Source organism: Nerophis lumbriciformis, linkage group LG21 (assembly GCF_033978685.3).
Source record: "Nerophis lumbriciformis linkage group LG21, RoL_Nlum_v2.1, whole genome shotgun sequence".
Lineage (NCBI taxonomy): Eukaryota > Metazoa > Chordata > Actinopteri > Syngnathiformes > Syngnathidae > Nerophis > Nerophis lumbriciformis.
In genome coordinates this window covers 11597608-11613029 of record NC_084568.2, presented here as the reverse complement: position 1 = coordinate 11613029, position 15422 = coordinate 11597608, and the positions used below count along the sequence as shown (strand labels likewise).

At 39.0% G+C, this 15422-nt stretch overlaps 1 protein-coding gene across 1 annotated transcript; it reads right to left on the bottom strand.

Moving 5' to 3' along the window:
• Positions 1-5045: 5045 nt before the first annotated feature.
• On the bottom strand, positions 5046-14331 carry pycard (PYD and CARD domain containing). The gene is made up of 3 exons (XM_061983071.1): positions 13985-14331; positions 8170-8262; positions 5046-7366 (listed from the first exon to the last, which is right to left on the bottom strand). Exons 1-3 carry the CDS (start codon positions 14229-14231, stop codon positions 7104-7106), a joined length of 603 nt encoding a protein of 200 aa, XP_061839055.1. The 5' UTR covers positions 14232-14331; the 3' UTR covers positions 5046-7103.
• Positions 14332-15422: the final 1091 nt, after the last annotated feature.

Sequence of the window (15422 nt, the reverse complement as noted above, 5' to 3'; positions counted from 1 at the left end):
GACAGCCAGTGGACGGAAGTGTGTACTGCAGTACACCAGACTCAGTCCACTAGGGCTACGACATCTAGTGGATGGAAGTGTACACTGCAGTCCACGACAACGGCCACAACACACATAGAGCAGATTCTATTAATTATTTTTTAATTTTCCAATTGAAAAATGAATGTACATACACATTGAACGTCATGACAGGATGAAAATAATATTATGTGACGTTATTTAGCTCTTCAGGAATCTTTCTGAGTTTTTAGCTCGGTGACACCCTGAACATCCCTGAACTTTTGGTGGAAAAGGGCCTATTGGTATCTACTACAATAAAATTAACTATTTTTTTTAGTATAAGCGGCAGTCCAATTTAGCATTAATCACTGAGAGCTAGCGTATGTAGCTATTTGGGCTGCTACTGTCGCATGGCCTCTGAGTTGGTGAAAGTTAATTCTAGATTATAAATCATGCCTCTCACCTGGATAGTAGAAGGTTGTGGACATAAATCGACAAGTTGGTCGACTTTAAAATTCAACTTAGACCCGGAAGACATTGAGAAGATGACGTGACATTCGTCTGCTCCCAGCATTTTTTACCTAAGGATTATGATGATAATCTAAACGGGGAACGCAGGTCTTCTGCTGAAAGATATAAACATCCAAGTGAGAGCAGACATTGAACAGTAAGTGATTGTTTTATTATGTTGACAGTTTGTATATCATGTTTAGCACTTAGCAATACTGCTACATGATGCTTAGTGTTTCACTAAAGCTGCATCTGTTTAGCTTCTAAAACTTGTAGATAATTCTCCTTATACTCAGGCTCAAAAATATATGTTTCTGGATCATCATTTGTCCCAAAGTAGTCTTTGTTGTCCCTCATCAAGTCTGCCATGATTAGTAGTGTTGTTGAAGGGAAAAACAAACGTGATGCGTCCATATGCTTAAAATGAGCGTGAATATCACATGTTATTATGAATGTTACTACATTACATATATACTTACAGTGTGTATATAAAACCTTGATGGAGGTTTTTGGATGTTGTGAGCTACTTATTGCTAAAGCATAAAGAACGGTGGCGCTATTGTCTTACATTAGAAGGCTAAGCTAGCTACACAACGCAAGCTATCATTGCTAACATATCATTCCCACATTTCTAACCAACTGTTATTACTTACCGTTTCATTGCCGTTGATAGTAGTCACCGAGCCCGCCATTGAAAATAGTTTTTCGGAAAATCCATCTTTTTGTGAAAGTTTGCGGGTGGAGCAGGAATCTTCTTGGCATACACTTCACAGTTCACAAAAGAGTTCTTACTTCTTCAGACGAGACTGGAGGATTGAATAGTGTCCTGTGTTGTGTAGTACAACCAATAATATCATTTTTTTTCTTCGAGTCGTCTAAACCAGTGTTTTTTAAACCACTGTGCCGCGGCACGCACACTGGTGTGCCATGACATATAGTCTGGTGTGCCGTGGGAAAATATGCAATTTCACCTAATTGACCTAAAAACTATTTTTTGAACCAATAATTCTAATCCGCAAGAAATGTGCCGTTGTTGAATGCCTGTGATGTCTCGCGATCGGCAGTGACCATGTAATACTCTTCCATATCAGTAGGTGGCAGCAGGTAGCTAATTGCTGTGTAGGCCTACCTTGAGAATTAGAGGTGCATTAGTGTTTATGGTTTCAATTCATATCGAAGAATTGCGTCATATATGGTCAATATACGCTACTGAGTGTCATTTTTTAACATTTTCTCTAGTGGGATGTTTTTACATTTAAAAAAAAAGGTGCCTTGGCTCAAAAAAGGTTGAAAAACCCTGGTCTAAAGTGTTTTTCAACCACTGTGCCGTGGCACACAGGTGTGCCGTGAGATACAGACCTGGTGTGCCGTGGGTGATTCTGCAATTTCACCTATTTGGGTTAAAAATATTTTATGCAAACCAGTAATTATAATCTGCAAATAAAGTGCCGTTGTTAAGTGTCGGTGCTGTCTAGAGCCCGGCAAAGTAACCGTGTAATACTCTTCCATATTCACATCGTGAATGGAATAGTTCACAGTAGCACTATACATAATCATAATACCAGGGCGTCCAGTGAGGGGCATTTTGTACTCCCTCGTCTCAGGAGGAATGCTTTGCGGAAATCTTTTATTTATAGATCTTTATCGCTCTGGAATAACCTGCCTCAAAGTCTCACCGACATTGAAAGTAAACAGGTTTTTAAAAAGAAAGTAATATTTTATCTGAGTCTTTAAATTAGTTTGCTCGTTGATGATTTGTTTGGTTTTACATTGTGTAGTTATATTTATATGGTAATTATTATTCTGCGACTGCAAATTGTTTGCTTGTTTTCTTATTGATGCTTTTATTTTTTTCTGTATTGTGTAGTTATAATTATATGTTTTTACTTCGAGTGTGAAGCGACTGGGATGAGAATCAGCACCTCCAAGTCCGAGTCCATGGTTCTCGCCCGGAAATGGGTGGAGTGCCATCTCAGGGTTGGGGAGGAGATTTTGCCCCAAGTGGAGGAGTTCAAGTACCTCGGAGTCTTGTTCACAAGTGGGGGAAGAGTGGATCGTGAGATCGACAGGCGGATCGGTGCGGCGTCTTCAGTAATGCAGACGCTGTATCGATCCGTTGTGGTGAAGAAGGAGTTGAGCCGGAAGGCAAAGCTCTCAATTTACCGGTCGATCTACGTTCCCATCCTCACCTATGGTCATGAGCTTTGGGTTATGACCGAAAGGACAAGATCACGGGTACAAGCGGCCGAAATGAGTTTCCTCCGCCGGGTGGCGGGGCTCTCCCTTAGAGATAGGGTGAGAAGCTCTGCCATCCGGGAGGAGCTCAAAGTAAAGCCGCTGCTCCTCCACATGGAGAGGAGCCAGATGAGGTGGTTCGGGCATCTGGTCAGGATGCCACCCGAACACCTCCCTAGGGAGGTGTTTAGGGCATGTCCGACCGGTAGGAGGCCGCGGGGAAGACCCAGGACACGTTGGGAAGACTATGTCTCCCGGCTGGCCTGGGAACGCCTCGGGGTCCCCCGGGAGGAGCTGGACGAAGTGGCTGGGGAGAGGGAAGTCTGGGCTTCCCTGCTTAGGCTGCTGCCCCCGCGACCCGACCTCGGATAAGCGGAAGAAGATGGATGGATACTTCTAATTGTATTGAGTTTGTGGACCCCAGAAAGACTAGTGGGTTGTTGAGACAACCAGCTAATGGGGATCCTTAATAAAAATCAAATCAAATCACATCGACGTCCCACTGGGGTAAGTTTTTCCTTGCCCTTATGTCATGCTTGCTAACCCTCCCGAATTTTCCGGGAGACTCCCGAAATTCAGCGCCTCTCCCGAAAACCTCCCGGGACAAATATTCTCCCGAAAATCTCCCGATTTTCAGCCGGAACTGGAAGCCACGCCCCCTCCAGCTCCATGCGACCTGAGTGAGGACAGCCTTTTTTCATGACGGGAGGACAACAGGGTGACAAGAACTAAATCATCCAGACTAGAGATAAATTGTATTATTATGTTTATTTTACCTAAAAATAAATATATTTATTAATTAAAAAAAACAAAACAACTAAATACATTTTTACTATATTTTGCTAAAAACATCAAAATTAATTGTATTTTATCGTGACTCCTTATTACATCCAGCCATAGAATTATACATTAAAATAAACATATTTGAAATAATTGATTTTAAATTATCATAATTTTTCATTTAAAATGACCATATTTAATTATTAAAATAATTGCTTGTTTATCAACAACTTTAGCATTTTATTCATTACATTTGGAAACTCTCAGAAGCCAAGTTATGTTATATTCCTTAATATTTATTTATGCAAGTTTGAGGTATCAATCATCCAAACACAGTTTGTTTGCATAGTTTCAGGATGTATATATATATATATATATGTATGTGGTGAATTCTAGCTGTCAATATACTCCTCCCCTCTTAACCACGCCCCGCCCTACCCCCGACCACGCCCCCACCCCCCACCTCCCGAAATCGGATGTCTCAAGGTTGGCAAGTATGCCTTATGTTGGCTCTGTACCGAGTATGTCGTTGTGGCTTGTGCAGCCCTTTGAGACACTTGTGATTTAGGGCTATATAAATAAACATTGATTGATTGATTGATTCCATATCAATAAGTGGCAACAGGTAGCTAATTGCTTTGTAGACGTCGTATCTAATGCTTAAATCAAAAATAAACAAAAGGCGAGTGCCCCTAAAAAAGGCATTGAAGCTTAGGGATGGCTATGCAAAACGAAACTGAAACTGAAATGGCTACAAAGTAAACAAAAACAGAATGCTGGACGACAGCAAAGACTTACAGCGTGTGGAGCAGAGACGGCGTCCACAAAGTACATCCGTACATGACATGACAATGAACAATTTCCACACAAAGAAGGATAGCGTCCGCACAACTGAAATAGTCTTGATTGCTAAAACATAGCAGTTGCGGCGAATGGCGCTCAAAGGAAGACATGAAACTGCTACAGGAAAATACCAACAAAACAGGAATATCCACCAAAGTAGGAGCGCAAGACACTACACACAGGAAAACAGCAAAAAACTCCAAATAAGTCACGGCGTGATGTGACAGGTGGTGACAGTACACCTACTTTGAGATAAGAGCTATATGGATGCATTGTTGGTTATGGTTTGAATTAATATCCAACAATTGCGAGAATTACTTTTTACTGTCAATATGAACTACTGAGTTTACGTTTTTAATGTTTTCTGCTGTTGGTGTGCCTCCGCATTTTTTCAATGAACAAAAATGTGCCTTGGCTCCAAAAAGGTTGAAAAACACTGGTCTGGCGCCTAAACTAAAAAGTTTGGGTAGATTTACACCATATACGGATAATCCGCTGACGATCTTCCCAGTGGGTGACATCACTAATTGTGCATATTCCAATCGGACCATTTGGAGGAAGCAGGAAGGAAGGAAGGCAAGATTGTTTTTATAAATATCTCCGCAACGCCTCCACGAATTGATTTCAAATCTGTGGTACTTACGCAGATCCCAAATGCACAGCAAAGATAGGGCCCCTTTAAGGTCACAAAGAATCATTTTAATGGACAGATTCACATGCAACCAGTAATACCTGATAGTTGTAGCCAACTCCCACATTAGGAAGTATAAAAGTAAGATTTTTCATACGTGCAAAAAGGATTTGTTGCATCTGGCAGATAATTAAGTAAGGTGTAAATGCGTTAAGAAAGGGGTGTCCAAACTTTTTGACTTGGGGGTGGCATTGTGCGAAAAAAAATTATATATATATATATATATATATATACTTATATATGTGTGTGTGTGTGTATAGGCTCTCTCTCTCTCTCTCTATACATATATATATACCCTATACATATATAGCCTATACACTTATATGTGTATATATTATAATAATATAATGGATATTGAATTAATATAATTGGACATTGAGAGTATGTGAAAGTTCGACTCCTACCTACATCCGTGACGAACTCCTTAAAGTTTTGCAATCAATCAGAAATATCAAGCAGCTAAAATGCGTCAAACATGGATAAGTGTGTAATGGCTGTAATTTAAGAATTTTTTATGGTGAATGCACTTCTTTTTTTTTTATATAATATCCACAAAGTTCAGTGACCATGTCTGTGACCATGTCATTTTGTGTTGGTTGGATTTTTTTTTGCAACATGACTCGGGAAGGTTGTTAGCATTGGGTCATATAAATAAATGCTGTGGATTCAGTGCATAATTAAAGGTCATTGACATTCATTTTAAAATGTTAGACTTTTAAAATGAATGCATTCTCCCTGCGGGCAAGCTTCCGTCTCGCGAGCCAATTTGAAGACTTCGGGCCGTAGTTTAGACACCCCTGCGTTAAGAAATATCATTGTAATTATTAAGCAAAGCAATGCAAGTTAAAGCCATACCTGACAACATTTGCGTTTCAAAACATGGGAAATTTCTCTGGAAAATGGGTAAAAATAAGGGATTTTCATTTTCATCACAAAAAAGCTGTTAAATCAATTAAAAAACATGTCGCAGACTTGAAGTCAGGTCCATTGCGTTACAAGAAAGTGTTGCTAACCACTGCACTATCCACTCCAGCGAGTATGGCCAACTCGGTTTCAAAGAAGGTAGCATAGCAACCTGTGAATGTGTGAGTATGGCCAGAGGATCTCCTGAATGATTGGTCAAAAGCCCCTCACGTGACTACAGGGCGCCATGTTTGCTACCAACTTGGAAACCCAGTTGACCCTACTCTCGCTATGCACAGCTCTGACCCTCTCCAGCTGACCCATGCAGCAGTTGGCATCCCTGAAGTAAGGAAACGGGAACGGAATGAAGGACAAAAACAGGATTTCCCAGCAAAAACGGTAAGGTTGACAGGCAAGATTAAAATACTTTAAGACTTCGTGTTAAAGAAAGTGGCACATAAAACACGAAAGTGGAAGTTCTAAAAAGAGCGATAAATACCCGTTTCTGTCTAGCATTAGTAGTACAGTCGTACTTCAACTTACCAATTTTCTAATATACAAGCTACTGTCTAGAGATCGACACAATCCTGCCCTCCCCGACCACCGAAAGTGGGAACGTTCGTGCCTTGCTCACCGAGCCCCATGTAGACATACATATCACTTCTTGTTGCCTTTGACCTCTGCGGTCCGTCACCTAAATACATAGGTGTGCAACACGAACAATACCAATTGTCCATTGTTACACTGTGGAGAAGCAGTCCAAAGTCCACAACAGTCCAAAGTCCACATCAGTCAAGTGAAGCCCAAGTGATAATGTACAATTTTACATTCACAAAACTACTATTTTTTGGTTTTCATACAATAATTATTATCGAAAAGTTGGTTTTCTTTTTTAAAAGGCGTGTTGGAATTTCGCTAGGACTAAACACAGATGAGTTTGGTTTAAGTTCATTTCACTGGCCGACGCTGATTAAAGATTCTGTTGTTTCGAATCTCGATGGTAGAAACATTTGAGCTCGTGAGTTGAGGTACTACTGTAGTTAGTCGCCGTATAAAATGATCAGAGGAGAGACAGATCGGATCTAAAAGAGAGAGCAGAGAAGACGTTGCTTAGCAATACCACAGGAACTGATAGCTGGCTCTACTTGTTCTGCCTGAGGTCTTCCACCAGGTAAGGCTCCTGCTCCTCCAGGATTTCCAAGAAGACGTCCTTGGCCTTGTTGCCGGACTGGAGAGCCCGCAAGTAGATTTCCCTCATCTTTTGTTGGCTGACGTTCATCCTTAGGATCAGTTCGTAGACTTCAGCCTGGATGACTTTCTTGTCCAAGAGTTGATCCAGAATGGCACTAATGTTGGTCACTCTCTTGATAAGCTCCGTCTTGTGTTTATCCACAAAGTGCTGTCCTGAATAAGAAGAAATGAGACAAAATAAGAGAAGTTAGCACCTTCTTTACATGTCCAATAAGTCCACGTGTACAACCAATTTATTTAAAAAAAAACCTGAAAGTTGTGTATTTAAATCCGATGGAAAGTTTCTTATTTGTTGATTACTTTAAGCAGGAAATAACACAACAAACTGTCATGTTATATTTGAAGTTTTCTTTGACATTTTCACCAAAAAACATCTATTTTCATTAAGACTACAACTCCCAGGGTTTTAGGCCTGGTCTACATTAAGCTGGATAACCCCTTAAACAAATAATGATTTAGCCTAAGCCCCATTTCAGCCACGCTAAACCATCGTTTAAGATTCCCCTCCTTGGATATTTTTTTACCAAGTATGTGCACCGTGTATTTCTTGAGTCTTGTAAAATAAAAGAACATTTCACATTATTCCTAAAAGTTATTTTATCAAAACATTTTCACACAACTTTGTCACTAAAAAAAAAAAAAAAGATTTCCCCACAATATTTTTTACTTTAATCAGGTAAAATGGCATACCAAATTCTACACAATTATTTTTAAATAGTTTAGTTTTCTCTCTCACAATATTATAATATTGCCCGTAAGTCCTTCACCATTTGTTTAATGATGCTAAAACTTACAAACCATTTTCAACAAAGCCCATAGGGGGCGTGTCCTAACATTTGGACATTCCTACATATTAATGTGTACAAATAACATGTAGTACTGTGTTATATGGCACTATCCTATCACACCCCCATTGGTGGTCTAGGTTAGAGTGGCGACGATGACACGAGTACTACCTTTGCTTGAATTATCGTTGTCAACGCTTGATCTCGTACTGACGCCACCTGCGCCTCCGGCCGGGCGTCCTGCACTGACTGTGCACTGGGCATCTGCAAAAATATGAAGACGGAAATTTAGCATTTACATATATTTAGTACAGGACAACTTGCATACTTAACAATCTGCAGTCATTTTAATTGAAATGTATATATATATATATATATATATATATATATATATATATATATATATATATATATATATATATGCATATATATATATACATACATATATACATACACACTAACATATATGTATACATAAATACACTAGGGATGTCCCGATCCAGGTTTTTGCACTTCCGATCCGATACCGATATTGTTTTTGCATTTCCGATCCGATACCGATACTGACCGATACCGATACTGACCTATCCGAGCATGTATTAAAGTTTAAAGTTATTTAGCCTACTTAGTTGTCAGAATCATGTTGAAAAGGGTTTTAGTACTCTTGATAACAACTAGCCAGCTGAATTAGGGGAGTTTGAATAATTCACAATGGTTGGTAACAAGAAACTGACCTGTTTATTCAAGGATAAACACAAAATAGACAAAATTATACATGACAAACAGAAATGGCATCATTGAACTAGGGCTGGGCGATATGGCCTTTTTTTAATATTGCGATATTTTAAGGCCATATTGCGATACACAATATATATCTCGATATTTTGCCTTAGCCTTGAATGAACACTTGATGCATATAATCACAGCAGTATGATGATTCTATGTGTTTTGATTGATTGATTGAGACTTTTATTAGTAGGTTGCACAGTGAAGTACATATTCCGTACAATTGACCACTAAATGGTAACACCCCAATAAGTTTTTCAACTTGTTTAAGTCGGGGTCCGCTTAAATTGATTCATGATACAGATATATACTATCAGATATATACTATCATCATAATACAGTCATCACACAAGATAATCACATTGAATTATTTATAATCCAGGGTGTGGAGGGGGGCGCCGGATGTAAGTGTCAAAAAGACAGCCAAAAGAGTTTGATATGAGAATAAATCTAAAGTTAAAATATAGGGTAGAAATGCACCCATTTGCAGGAAATGTAGTCTTGATTTTCAAAATGTTCTTTCAAGGCTAGCATGTCTACATTAAAACATTCTTCTTCATACTGCATTAATATATGCTACTTTTAAACTTTCATGCAGAGAAGGAAATCACAACTAAAAAAATCACTAATTTTTTCATACGGTGTTTTATGTGGAAATTTTTGCCTTGCATTTTGATGGTGTGGACGTGTGGCACCGAATGGAGATAAGCGTCTCGACAGACGTCACAATATTTGAACAATGATGACGAAAACTGTTGTCTCTGTCGTGTCCGTGTGTCGAAAATTGTTATGCGCTTATTTTTTTATTTGATTTTGTGCGTGGCATAGATTTGCCGTGCGCAGAGGACGCTTGAGCAGGCGCGCACCTTAGCGGCTGCGCTAGCATCACAGCTAACGTTAGCCATGCTGCTACCTCGCTCTCTGCTGGGAGAGGACGTATACGTATGTGACGTATGACGTGACAGTATGTGACATGTGTCGTGACAGTATGTGACGTGTGTAAGAAGGTGCGCTCGCTGTCTGTGAGAGGGAGACACAGGAAAGAGTGGGAAGAGCCTGTCGTGTAATGCCAGCAGCTAAAAGCAACTGCGTGAGAATTGTGGATGTGTTGAAGGTGTGCTGGAAAATGCGGAACGGAAATTACGGAGCAGCAGAAAAGTGGAATGTATTATTTAAATAGGTGCGTTGGAAACCACGGACCGGAGTTTTTTTTTTTAAAACTGGATCTGGATCGGCATTTTCCCATGCCTTGCCGATACGCAATTTTTGGCAAATATCGGCAGCCGATCCGATCCAAATATCGGATCGGGACATCCCTAATATACACACATATATTTATATATATATACATACACATATATATACACACATACATATACATAAATATACCTATACATACTGTATATACACACATATATATATGTTGGTGATTTATAGATGTTTTTAGAGGACTTTATAGTAAAATAATAAACAAAAATATAAACATATTTACAGTAGGGCTGGGCGATATATTGAATATACTCGATATATCGCGGGTTTGTCTCTGTGCGATATAGAAAAAACTATATCGTGATATTGGAGTATACGTTCTCACACAGTTGCTTTTAGCTGCGAGCGTTACACTACATGCGTTTCTCACTCTTTCTTGTCTCTCCTTCTCACAGAGACATAAAACAAGCGCACCTTCTTACGTACGTCACATACTGTCGCGCGTGCAACGTCATACGCCCTCGCGGAGCAGAGAGGTAGCAGCATAGGTAACGTTAGCTGTGGTGATAGCGATGCGGTGCGAGTGGTAATACGAGAGAAAGAAGGTGCGAATCTGGTAACAAATGAAGGAAGAAGAATTAATTCCCAAGAAAAACATCGTCTGGCGGTGGTTTGGCTTCAAGCGGGAAGATGTTGAACAGACAACTGTAATATGTCAAGTATGCGGCAAAAGCGTTGCTACAAAAAGTAACATTACTGCTAATTTGTAGCATCATTTGAAAATTCACCCGCTAGAAAAAAAGGAGTGCTTGAAACTCCGCCTGTCAACATCTCCCGCCGGTACCACACCAACAAAATGCCCGAGCAACCATTTCCACATCAACACTGTATGAAAAAAATAGTCAACAACAGAAGGAGATAACGTCCGCAGTAACTTACCACATAGTGAAGGACATACACTATTTGATTTCCTATTATGCAGCTCATTTTTATTTGACAGTTATTGACATCTAATCACCTGTCGCCTTTATTAGCAGCAGCCGGAATGAGACAAGTAGTTGGAGTTGGAGGTGCTGCTGAGCGGACGCAGGAGAAAAAGACATTTCGCTGAAAAGCAAAAGCCTTGCACTATTCTATGAAAATAAAACAGTGTTATACCCTGAATTCCGGGCTCTCCTGGCTGTATGTGGTGGTACGAAGAACCCACTAGAGGGCAACCTCTACACACTTGTTTTAAAAAGCTGCTTTTAACTTTTAGCACATGTAAGCATACTGACCGTGTGTATGTATGTTAGCTTTATAGTAGGGTGGGGGCACTTTAGGAGCATAACAATATTAATAATCATAAGTAAGTAATATTGGAGATTGAAGTGGGGCCACAGATGACATTTTGTTTAGGGCCACACAAAGCCAAGGGCTCATCCTTTAGATGGTGTTATCCTATTTATTGACTTTATGGCAGGGAATGTCCAAAGTCTATTTGGAAAAATATACGAGGAGAAGGACGACTCGGGACACGCTGACAGTCAAGATGACGCGCAAGAACTTGTAATGGTTACAAGAACAAAGTGGAGGTTTTGAGTGTGACAAAAATGACATAAATCATAAATACTAGTAATATGTTGCTTGAAATATATTTAACTGCTTCGCTCAGGTGTGTCAAAATTGCCACTTTGGGGCCATTTTTGGCCAGTAGATAACTTTTTACTGGCACATATATATACATATATGTGTATATATATATATATTAATACATCTACTTATATGTATATATATATGTACACATGTATATATGTAATAAAAAATAAACATACAGCTAAGATAGGCTCATATATATATATATATATATATATATATATATATATATATATATATATATATATATATACTGTATATATATATAAATAAAAGTATACATAAGTATTAGGATTATACGGTATACCGGTATTAGTATAGCACCGCAATACTAATGAATCATATTCGGTACTATACCGCCTCTGAAAAGTACCGGTCAGCCACCCTCCCCCGCGTTGTCGTCACGTCGTGACATTGCTGGTTTACGAGCAGACGAGCATGTTCGGCAGCGCACAATCACGGAGTACTTACAAGCAGACACAGTGTGTAGACAGAAAAGGGAGAACAGATGCATTTTGGCTTAAAAACTGAGGATAAAGGTGAAGTTATAACACTGAAACGCCCACCGGAAGAGGTGCTTTAAGACATGGCTACGTAGCTAGCGGCTAACGTCCTGCCCCAGTCGGCAGTGTTTTAGCTACTTCTAAAGCACTAATCCTCGCCTCCACGGCAACAAATAAAGTAAGTTTCTTACAAGTATCATCCCTGCAGGACGAGGAATAGCTAAACATGCTTCACTACACACCGTAGCTCACCGGCGTGAAAATGTAAACAAACGCCATTGGTGGATCTACACCTAACATCCACTGTAATGATACCAAGCATAGTAGCGTATCTAGTCGATACTATTATGATTATGATATTTTTTGGCATCACAACATCTTCTTTCGTTTAAAAAATGTTATATTATGTTTATAAACTCAGTAAATATGTCCCTGGACACATGAGGACTTTGAATATGACCAATGTATGATCCTGTAACGACTTGGTATCGAATTGATACCCACATTTGTGGTAATATCCAAAATTAATGTAAAGCATCCAAACAACAGAAGAATAAGTGATTATTACATTTTAACAGAAGTGTAGATAGAACATGTTAAAAGAGAAAGTAAGCAGATATTAACAGTAAATGAACAAGAAGATTAATAATTCATTTTCTACCACTTGTCCTTAATAATGTTGACAAAATAATAGAATGGAAATTGCCGGTACCGGTACCCAAAATATTGGTATCGGGACAACACTAATAAGTATGTATATATGTGCATATACACACACACACACACACACACACACATACATACATACATACATACAGTATATACATACAGTATATATATATATATATATATATATATATATATATATATATATATATATATATATATATATATATATATATATATATATATACTAATAAGTATGCATATATGTGCATATACACACACACATACATACAGTATATACATATATACATATAATACATACAGTATATATATATATATATATATATATATATATATATATATATATACACACACACACACACACACACACACACACGCACACACACGTTAGGGTTGTCCCGATACCAATTATTTACCAAAATGTATGTCGATACTTTTTAAAACAAAGGGGACCACAAAATTTTTATTTTTTTACATATGTAGTAACAAATTGTGTCATCTCCAATTTAATTATTCTGTCAAAATTATGAGGGACAAGCGGTAGGAAATGGATTATTGATCTACTTGTTCATTTACTGTTAACATCTGCTTACCTGTTCTACACTACACTTCTGTTCAAATGTAATAAGCACTTATTATTGTTTTATATATATATATATATATATATATATATATATATATATATATATAAGTTTTGGCTGATACCTACAAATTTGGGTATACCAAGTAGTTGTGTCCAGGGACATACTTCCTGACTATATAAACACACACACACACACACACACACACACACACACACACACACACACACACACACACACACACACTAAAATATATATATATATGTTTGTGTTTATATACTGTAAGTATATTCATACACATATATCAATTCTTATAACGTAATCTATACATAGGTTAAATATATATATACACATATTATATTGTCAGTGTTCCACACCTTAACATATCTTGACTTACGTTGGTTTTTGTGTTTAATAAAGAAAAAAGACGAAATATGTCGAAGTTTCGTTATTTTTTTTGTCAAAACAAACCAAAGAAGAAACGTTACATTTTGCGGGAAAAATAACCGTGACGCGCTGCAAAGTGAAAGTAAAAAAAGACAAAGTGAGCCGTGGCGCGCAAGACGAAAACAAACATGAGTTTACCAAGATTTTCTGCGTCCTCCATGCAGTCGATGTCCCTCAAGAGTTCCGACGTGACCGCCGGAGCCTCTGCCTCGGTGAAGGTGGACACCAGCACGTTGGTGACCGCCAGAAAGTTCTTTCCCTCCACCTTGCTGACCGGGACTCTCCGCTCCCCGCGGCGGTCCACCAGGGCCTGGCAGAACTTCTCAAAGTTGGCCGTGGAAAGATTCTCCAGCGTGTTGTTGATGATCTTCTTGTTTGAAGCCATCTTCTAGCAGAGGAGGGAGTGTTGCAAGGAGAGGAGGACGTCGTCCTTCCGAACAGGAGAACTCTCACTTAAGACTGAAGGGAGGCTATTTTGCGGCTATTTCCGGTATAAATGGGCACAGGGGCGTATTTACTGAATTGGAGGCCCAGGGCAATACTAGTCATTGCTCCCCCCCCCCACCCGCTCCAGGTTAAAACTGCATAGTCATTTAGGATGTTTGAAACGGAGGCGGTCTGAGAAGCATAAGCCCCTCCCCCCACTTCAAAATCACCATTAGACCAACATAATAGGACAAGTGGTAGAAAATGGATGGATGGATGAAATGCAAGTGTTTATTATTATTCTTTTAGTGCCCTTAAAAGCCTACTGAAATTCGATTTTCTTACTTAAACGGGGATAACTTTCTTAAAGGCCTACTGAAATGCGATTTTCTTATTTAAATGGGGATAGCAGGTCCATTCTATTATATTCAGTAATTCAGTTACCGTTACTACATGATGCGTTACTGCGTTATTTTACGTTACTTTTTTCGTAGTATAAAGTGTGTTTTATCGGAGGGCTGCTGTGTCATCGTTCTGATTCTTCTTGTGTCACAAGCCGGAGAAGAGAGAGAGACACGCGCTCTGTGTGTGAGTGTGAGTGTGAGTGTGTGGAGGGAGGAGAGGGGGGAGGGCGGCGTGTCTGATCATGGCGGAGCCAGAAGTCGAGTTTGCTAACATGGAGATATTTTCACTACTTTTCTTTTGTCGAGCACAAAGAAAATAACAATTTAGTTAAATGTAAATTGTGCTTTGGATCAAAGATCCCATCTACTGCCCAAAACAGCAATTCAAATCTGCTGAAACAAGCTACATAGCAACATGCTTCGATGAAGCTAGTAAACTCTGCCTCTGCTCATCTTTCAGAACTGAAGGTACACACACTCTGTCAATCATAAAGAGGGATGCTAGTGGGCCAGGCCAATCTTTCCTTATCTCTAAACTAAAACTGGGGAAATGTGTAGAGTGTTCTGGGCTTCAGACATGATTTTGTGTCAGAATTTCTTGAGGAAAAAATGCCTGGTTAGGCTTTGTGTATGTCGTGTGTGCCTTTCTTGCTTTACAGCTATGCTGTTATTATGCTGTTTGTTACTTATGTATGTTATGTTGCAGCGATTTAAAATAGTTTTGTCAATTTGTTCTGGCCAGAAAC